Source organism: Podarcis melisellensis, assembly GCF_964234715.1.
Source record: "Podarcis melisellensis genome assembly, chromosome: 18".
Classification (NCBI taxonomy): domain Eukaryota; kingdom Metazoa; phylum Chordata; class Lepidosauria; order Squamata; family Lacertidae; genus Podarcis; species Podarcis melisellensis.
In genome coordinates this window covers 984,928-993,952 of record NC_138536.1, presented here as the reverse complement: position 1 = coordinate 993,952, position 9,025 = coordinate 984,928, and the positions used below count along the sequence as shown (strand labels likewise).

The following is a 9,025-nucleotide window of genomic DNA, read 5'->3' as shown; positions in this document are numbered from 1 at the left end:
GCAAACCGGGACGCTACTTCCAATTTTACGGAGTACGTAAACCGAATAGTTCGTTAACAGGGCTGTTCGTAACCCGTTGTATATGGCTTTTAGAAGACAGCCTTGTATGTCTCTTTGACCTTGTATCATGTTTTGAATATTCCATTGGGAGCTGTCCAGCAGAACTGGGGCAACACAGACAGATGGGTGGCGGATAATTAAATTGTTGTTGTTGTTGTTGATCATACAAGCTTCTTGCTAGGTTACTGCTCTCAGTTCCAGCCTGTGAATGAAGTCTAATACCTCTGGACAACACAGCAGGGCTGTTGTTAACCACTCAAGAGTTTGAACTGTATTGCAGGGCTGTTGTTATAACCGCCGCCTCCCAGCCACAGGCCCTTCTGACCCTGGGGGTGCCCCCAGGGTTTGTGTGGGGATGGGGGATCCTCCCCCTCCTTCAGCACGTCCTCTGGGGCCCATATTATTTCCCCCATGGAATCTGGGAAGACCTTTTCCATGGAAAATCCAAAAGCAGTTCTTCCACATGAGGACTGTAAACTCAATTAGCACTAGTGGGTCATTGGGCTCCCACCCCCTGGAAAGGAGTAAATCAGGATGGTTTTGAATTGTTTTCATTTATGTTTTCTATAAGGCGTGCCATTCTCGTTGAAGTGGTTTTATGTTGTTGCTTAATTGCTGGGCGATGTTTCATACGAAATGGAAGAAAATAAATTCATAAATAAATAGGCTGTGTGTGAGAGAGAGATTTGCATGCCAATGGCTGTGGAAAAAACGGCCTTGCATGGGGAGCATTCATCGCATAATAACCCCCCTCTGCTAAAACAAAACAAAACAAAACACCACGCTGTTTTCTTGGCTCTGTACACCCGGAAAGGCACCCTGTGCATGCTCAGAGGCACCAGCAATGCGCGCAGTCAGCGGGGGAACCGGGTTAGGAGCGGGTCCGCTTTGTTGCTCCGCATCCACAAACGGGCCACCCGCTTCAAGAGCACCCAAGGGGGGGGTGCTGCCCGCCACCCAGACATATTGGCGAGGGGGAGAACGCCCAAAGAGGTGCCGTGGCTCAGGCGCGCACGACGACCCGTGAATGCCTTTACGCGCAGAGCGCACAAGGAGCCAGCTGGCTAAGCGAGGGGTTCCCCGAGCATGTGCAGAGTGCCGGGGGGGGCTGTGGGATCTGCAGCCGAGCAGGGAAGGTCCGAAGCCGGAGGAGGAGGAGGAGAAGAGGCTCGGCCTCTCTCTCTGCGCGCCACCGCCGCTGCTTCTCCTGCGCTGTCCGCCTTCCTTTTATAGCGGGGCTAAATTTAGGCCGGCCCGGGGCCGGGCCAAGCGGCAGTTCCAGCCCCCTCCAGGCAGCAGCGCCGGGTCCCTCCGCCGCCTGCCTTCCCGGGACGCGCTTCCTGCGCCCCCGCCATTGGCCTGCGCGCTCGACGGCGCGGCTTAAAAGGAAGGCGCCGGCCGCGCCGGGCAGACACATCCAAAAGCGTCCGAGATCATGGCGCTCCTGCCCTCCTTCGCCTCCTTCTGCAGGGACAGCCGACCGGCCCACCAAGTAAGTAGCTCGCTCGCCAACCCGGCTCTCTGCACATGCTCAGAGGCACCGCGCTGGGCACTGAAAAGAGGGGTTTGGGGGACGTGGGGTCTAGACTTTGGGGATGCTGCGGGGACTTCTCCAGGGAGTGGGCGCGCCGGCTGCTTTTCTCCGACGGGTCGGGCGGGATCCGGGCTCCGCGCGCCCTTCGCTCACGGCCCATTTCTCCCCTTCTTGCAGCGCTGGAGCTGCGGACTGCCAGCGGAGAAGCTGCCCTGCGGCGGAGACCTCTGCTGCCCTCCCGGGCCGGGCCTGGACGGGCTATGCGCGCCGTCGAAGGACGACGAGGATCTCAACCACGTCCTGGACTTGATTCTCTCCATGGGCAGCGGCGCAGACGGAGGGTCTTTCGGCCCTGACAGCGGCGCGCCCCGCGGGGATTACGGCGCCGGACGGGAGCCCTTCTACGAGCTCAGCCCCTCGCCCGACGGCTGCGGTGGCGGCGCCGGCTACGAGCAGATGGAGCGGGGCAGCCCTCCGCCCTACGGCGCCGCCAACGCTGCCCTCCTGCCCGAACTGGAAGCTGTCCCCTATGTTCCTTTCCCGGGGGCCAACGGTGGTTTCATCCAGGGCCGCTTCTTCGTCACGTCGGCGTTCGCGGAGGGGCCCAAGCCGGAGATGTCGTGGCCCCAATCCTGCGCGCAGATCAAGCAGGAGGGCACGAGCCCCACGCACTGCATGCTGGCTGCCTCCCCGCCGCTCCCGGGGGCAGAGACCCCTCCGCTCAGCCCCGACGACCTCTTGGCAGCCGCCGCCGCCGAGTGCCAAGCCCCCCTCGGGCGCCACGCGCAGCCCCCCTACCCGGCGCCCTTCGCCCACCCTCTCCACTACCGCCAGCACCCATCGCAGCAGCAGCAGCAGAGCGCGCCGCCCGCCTTCACCTTCTTCGACGACAGCTTGCCTTGCCCGGCCTCTGCCCCGAGGGGCCTCCTCACGCCTCCCTCGTCGCCGCTGGAGCTGCTGGAAGCCAAGCCCAAGCGCGGACGCCGCTCCTGGCCGCGCAAACGGACTGCTACCCACACCTGCACCTACGCCGGCTGCGGAAAGACTTACACCAAAAGCTCCCACCTGAAGGCTCACCTGCGCACTCACACAGGTAAGCGCAGGCTTGCGCGCGGCAGGTGGCGCTAAGGACCCCACCAGACAGGTCTGGACCAGAGAGTCCAACCCCCCCCCGCCCTCGCCCCCACCTGAGGGTCTGGACAGGCCACCTAGCAACTCCCCCCCCCCAAAAAAATCTTCTTTATTGGTTTTCTTTTTTTCCAATCGGTGAAACAAATTAAAACAAATTTAACATGCGAGTCCCCCGCCCCCTGCTGTGGCAATTTGCACGCGCTGGATCTGGGTGCCAATTTGATTTTTTTTTAATGGGGGGGTGTTCCCCAGGTAAGCCCCGCCCCACATAATCGATAACATGGCACTACACACAATTGGAATGGCAATGCCCATTAATATATATATTATATGGGGGAGGGGGCTCTGATATTTTATTGTGGGGGGAGGAGACCCCTCCGCCCCTACGCGCTGGATACTTTTCAATTGCGTTCCGTTATTTGCTGTTTTCGCTTCTAACCGCTTGCATTCCGATGCGAACTCCGCGGAATCATAAAAGCGCAAAGTTGAGCAAGCGACAATACAATTGAAAGCCATTGCAAATATTGAGGGGCGCAGGGTGGAGTTTGCGGACCACCGCAGTTCGGGAGCCCCTGGTGGAGGCGAGGCTGAGGTGCATGGAGGGAAAAGCAGATTTTTCTTCTTTCTTTCTGCGTCCGTTAAGGTCTTCCAAAACAGCAGAGGCTTACTGTAGCCTGGCCCCAGTTCTCTGAAAATCTGGCAGGCGTTGGCTGTTGCTAAACCACCGTCGATGCCACCACTAAAACTCTCCAACCCGAGAGCTGTGGGCTCTCCAGAATGGCTTGCCGACCCACCTCGCCTTGTGGCATTGGGGTGGGGGGACATCGGTGCCCTTGCCGGTGCTGGTCCTCTATGTATGTGACCATTGGTCATGCCGGCTGGGAGTGCATGAGAGCTTGGCAACGTTTAAGGTGGGGCTGAGCGCTGTGGGGCTCTGGGCTTGTGGGAGGGGGGCGCAGCTGTTGCCAAGTGACAGAGGCAGGCTGCATCTTAGAGGGAACAGGGGGCCAGATGGGCGGGGTATAAACATTATTATTATTGCTATTATTATCCGCACACAAAGGGCGTCTCCAAGCCCAGCTGTGTTGGAGCCGCGTTTCGCCCAACTTGGATCTCCGGCTGTTTTTCCCGGACTACAACTCCCATCATCTGTAGCTAGCGGTCAGGGATGGTGGGAATTGTAGTCCGGGAAAAAAACACCCAAGTTTGGGGAGCGCTGGGTTCAAATCCTCCCTTCCCCCACTCAGCTTCGAAGCTCACTGGGTGACCTTGGGCTACTGCCTCTCTACATAACCTGTCTCGCAGGGTTGTCGTGGGGATCAAATGCTAGAATCGTAGTTGCGAGGGATCCCCAAAGGTCATCCAGCCCAACCCGTGGGGAACCATGCCCATCGCCTCTTTGAGCTTTTTGATTGCATTTCTACCCCAGGTATTCCTCCAATCGACACTTACCCCGCTCCCTTCCCTCCACAGGCGAGAAGCCCTACCATTGCAACTGGGACGGCTGCGGCTGGAAGTTTGCGCGTTCCGACGAGCTGACGCGCCACTACCGCAAACACACCGGGCACCGGCCTTTCCAGTGCCACCTCTGCGACCGCGCCTTCTCTCGCTCCGACCACCTGGCGCTGCACATGAAAAGGCACATGTAGAGAGAGAGAGGGGGGGGGGACTCTCCAGGACTTAGTCGGGATCCTGTAGCTGGTACTACGTCCGCCTGCGCCTGGGATGAGCGGGGAGGGAAAGGCTTGCGCTGGCCCCGGTAGTAGCGAGCTGGAGACGGGGGGGCTGCGGCCAGCGCATCTCTCCAGGAGGCTGCGCGGAAACCTGACGGGCTGCTCTCTGCCCCCAACCCCGGGAGGGAGAATATGGGGCTTAATTTATAGGGCTCTGGAGACGAAGGGGCTGTCCGGGTGTAAATAGTCGATCTGCGACCGCCCAGAAGATCAGCTGGAACGGAAGGCTTGGCTTTGAGGATCGCGCAGAGGCAGGAGGCGCCTGGCGCAAAACGCTCCCGGCTGCCTTAACCTACACTAGAGCTCCTTAGCAAGGCTTGAGGTCTTGTGTGAAGAAACGACCTTTTTTTTAAAAAGAAAAGAATATATACATAAATAATGTACATAGTTTTATACACAAGTGTTGGGAGGATACAAGCGAAAGACGAAATGGGCCCGTTTCTTGCCCATGTCCACTTTTTTTTGGGGGGGGGAATTGAAAACTTTTATAAAATATATATTAAAGATTTCTTTTTCTAAGTAAGCCTGATTCTTTCATCTAGAAATCCTTTGGCCTGGAGGGGATGCGGGGGGGGAAGACAGGTGCAAGCTCCGGGCGCAAAAAAATGGTTGTTGCTGTTGTTATTTCTTGGCCCTATAGGTGCCCATAACCTACCCCCTCCCAGTTCCCCCAAAATCCGACGCCTGCCCCCCCCCCACGTCCCCAGCGCGCAAGAAATAGACCCGGGCACGGACCGCAGCAGGGCGAATGCTTTGCACCAGAAACGGCTCTCCAAAAGCGACCCAAGGCTATAATCTGAGTCTCATTTTTAGTTTACTCGACAGCTATTTCGGGAGCGCCCTGAAATCTCTTCCAGATGCTGCGGCAGCTGTGCCCGCGGCAAGCTGGTTTTGCGCGCGTGTGGGTATTTTAATGTGAAACGTAAACACGGCATGTCAGTAATTGCAGAGTCCTTTTTGGAAGGGGGGAGGGATGCAGGACTGCTGCTGCTGTTCCCCAAAAGCTGGGGGTGGGCGGATGGAGACACTGGAACAGAGAAAGGTGTTTTATTTTCTAACTAGATCCTTAAACGCGCCCGCCACCCGCTTGCGGTGCGTACAAACTGCGTGAGAGGCGCGCACCTTCCTCCACGCTCCGGAGGGTCGTTTTCTGACCCTCTTTATCGCATCTCTGCAAATTAACCCCCGCCATTTCCCTTCCAGGGGTCTGTAGATCTGAACACTTTGTGATTGCTGGGCTGGCAATTTCCACAGCGCCATTAAAAAAACAAAAACGGGGTGACGCGGCGGGGCTGCAGAGATTTTTTGCAAAAACAACAACCACCGCCACCAAAGCCTTTTTGCAAGAAACCAACGTCTCCTCCCGCAAAGCAAACCGCGCAGAAGCTGAGCGAGGTTGCAGTTCGTTGCTGTTTCTCAGGGGTGGGGGAGGAGGAGAGGGGAAATGGGTGTGTGCAAAAGGCGCAGGATTGTGCCCTCGGAGGTGCTCACAAAGCCGCTTACCCAATATAGCTTATTGAGAGAGTCAGCAAAACTGCGGCACTTTGGAGAGAATTCAGACCCCTTCGCTGCGCTCACACACACAGAAACAAACACACCGAGGTTGTCTCTGAATTATTTCGTCTATTAATAGCAAGCGCAGGCTTTGGTTTAGGAAAGGAGCTATAGTTTAAAACCTCCCAGGTTGTGGGAGGTGGAATAAAATTGATCCTGCTGCAAACTGGAACGGGCACCTCTTGCAAGTGCGCAGAACATCACAGGCTGCGCGTTGCCCGAAGAGGATCGCAGCCACTGACAGCCTTGGATTTATCCGATTCTCCTTTTCAGTTTAGGTCAGTAAATGCCACAGGGCATCCCGTTCCTCGCGCCTGCCTTTGGATAGCCGGCGGCGTTTCTAAGTATTCTCAGGAGGAATAAAAACTTCCAAACTCGCGCCTTTACGCACGCTGATCTTCCAAATCTCTCCCCCCCAAACCCGCAACCCCACTCAGGGAGTCGCTCCGGACTCTCGCCATTTCTAGACCTCTTCCAGCTCCGCAAAAGGGTCCCTTCTGGAAGCGCATTGCGCACAGGTAGAAGCGCCACACAAATTCTCCCCTGGTGAGCCCAGGAAGGCGAGCCGTTCACGGGTTAACCGGGCAGCGCGGAGAAAGGAAAAAAAACAGGCTCTCTCGCTATTTGCATGGAGCGGGGGGGTGGGGTGGGGTGGGTCGGTTGTTGTTCACCCAAAAAAGGTTTGCCCGAATTAGCTCTCCCCGCAATGAGAGACCGCTTTGCAGAAAATGACTGGGGAGCTATTTAAAGGCCGTTGCCGAAATAAGCAACGAAAAAAGCGAAACGCTGTCATTTCTGGAAAGGGGGCAGGAGGGCAGTCCTGCAAAGTTGGTCAGCAGCAGGAGGAGGAGGAGGAGGAAGAGGAGAGCCTTGGAGGAAGCAACCCCGCGGCTCCAGATTCTGCAGAAAGCCGAGGTTGCACAACTTGGTTGCAGCTCCGCGCGCGGGCGCAGGAAGCGCGGCGGCGATGATGGGCTCCGATTGTTGTTGCAATGGCTTCAGCCCTTTCCGGCCCCCGTTCCGACCACAGCGCACAGGTTCACCAGCAAGCGGAGAGCCCAAACCCCAAAGGGGCAGGCTGGGGGGTGGAAGGGGGCGGCTCGGGGACCGGGAGACGTGGGGACACACAAACGCACACAATCATTTGCCCTCCCCGCCTTCTTCAAATGCCACTGGCTTCAAGGCGCGCCCTCGACCTTCTGCAAGGTGCATCGAACTCCCTCCGAAAGTGGTCTCCGTTCCTTGGAGGTTTTTGATTTTTAAGCAGAGGTCGGTCGGTCACCTCTCAGGGGCAGAATTGTAGAGTTGGAAGGGACCCCACAGCATCATCTAGTCCAACTCTCTGCAATGCAGCTGCCTCCATATGGCATCGAACCTGCAACCTTGGCTGGTTCCTTGGCACCATGCTCCAACCAACTGCTTTAGCTGAGATTCCTGCATTCTTCTTCTTCGATCCCTCCTAGCCAAGTGAGATTGTCTTCCATAAACATGATTTTAACAAAAAGAATTCCTTCCAGTAGCACCTTAAAGACCAACTAAGTTAGTTCTTGGTATGAGCTTTCGTGTGCATGCACACTTCTTCAGATACGTGTGATTTTAACAGTGAGTCCGTAAGTGACTGTGGAGGCCAATTCTGGATCCCCACGTCCTTCCACAGTGGGGATATTGGTTTCTGGGAGGGAGTTGGATCATGGTGTGGATTTGCCAAGCGTGCCTTCCTCTTAGCACGTTTCTCCCTTGCGTCCTGAGTTCGAGTGTTTTCAAAGCCCACGACACCTTTGGGAAAGGCTGTTCTCCCACTGGAGCACTCGCAGGCCAGTGTTTCCCAGTTGTCGGTGTTTATACTACATTTTAAAAGATTTTCCTTGAGAGAGGAACCTCTTTTGTCCACCACCAGCATAACGCTTTCCATTTTAAAGTTCGGAATAGAGGAGTTGCTTTGGAAGGCGACCATCGGGCATCCGCACAACATTCCTACATTGCAGGGGGCTGGAATGGATGACCCCTGGGGGTCCCTTATCAACTATGCCATTTGGCGATTCTATAAGCGCCGACATAACTCAGCTGTTTACAACCCCAGGGGTTTCCCCCATGGCTTCCTCCCTGTCCTCACGGCTGCCCAAACCTCGCCACGAAGGTGTCTGGAAAATGCGGTGGGCCGCTGGCATACAATGCCCAAGGGGGCTGGAGTTAAGTGGGGGAGGGGTTGGCAGCCCCCCCAGTGCTTCCCGCAAAGTTCCCACCACCAGCCTCTTCCCCCCATATCTTGTGTAGCTTGAGATGGGGAACAGGGACCTCCTCTGAAGCCAGCCCCACTGTTGGGCAACTGGAAAGAGCCAGGAAAGCCGGTGGGGTAGAGGTCAAGGGGTCCAGGTCACCCCCCAAATCAGGAACAGGTGGGGGGTGCCTCTTTCATGCCCCCCTCCCCGTAACAGAGGAGGAGGAGAGACAGGAGAGGGGAGACTGCCTGTGGCCACAGAGGACCCCGGAACCGCCGGGAGGAAGACCCCAAACATAGGGGGGCAGAAATATGAGCAGGTCCGACCCACTCAGCTCCCAACCCCCCCCCCCACCAAAAAAAAGAAGGGAAAGAGAGAGAGAGCCATCCCAGAGTCTTGGATGCTCCAAAATAAGTAACTTTTTCATTTATTATATTAAACAATAACATTTCTCTTATATTAAACAATAAAACACAGAGCATGGGTTAAAATTCAAACATTCCCCCCTCCCTCCCAGCAAACCTTCTCTCCTCCCCGCTGCCCCCCCACCCCCCACCCCCCTTTGCTATAGGGTAATTCCATGAGCATAGATACAGTCATGTACATGTCTGGATATATAATACATCATCAGCCGATCTCCTGGTGGGGGGGCAGCGTGACCGAGGTCCAAAGGATGTGCCGGGTGGGGTGGGGGGCTCCTTGGTTCCCCTTGCAGCAGCAGCAAAACACACACACACATCTCTCCCCCCCCCCAAAAAAACCCCTCTCTCCCTCCCCATTGCTCCAAATCCTTC

General features: G+C 56.5%; 1 protein-coding gene across 1 annotated transcript; it reads left to right on the top strand.

Moving 5' to 3' along the window:
* The first annotated feature begins 1,439 nt into the window (after nucleotides 1-1,439).
* KLF2 (KLF transcription factor 2) lies at nucleotides 1,440-4,788 on the top strand. Its single transcript, XM_081895765.1, has 3 exons — nucleotides 1,440-1,552; nucleotides 1,772-2,687; nucleotides 4,199-4,788. The coding sequence occupies exons 1-3, from the start codon at nucleotides 1,496-1,498 to the stop codon at nucleotides 4,372-4,374; spliced, it is 1,149 nt and encodes a 382-aa protein (XP_081751891.1). The 5' UTR covers nucleotides 1,440-1,495; the 3' UTR covers nucleotides 4,375-4,788.
* The last annotated feature ends 4,237 nt before the right edge of the window (nucleotides 4,789-9,025 follow it).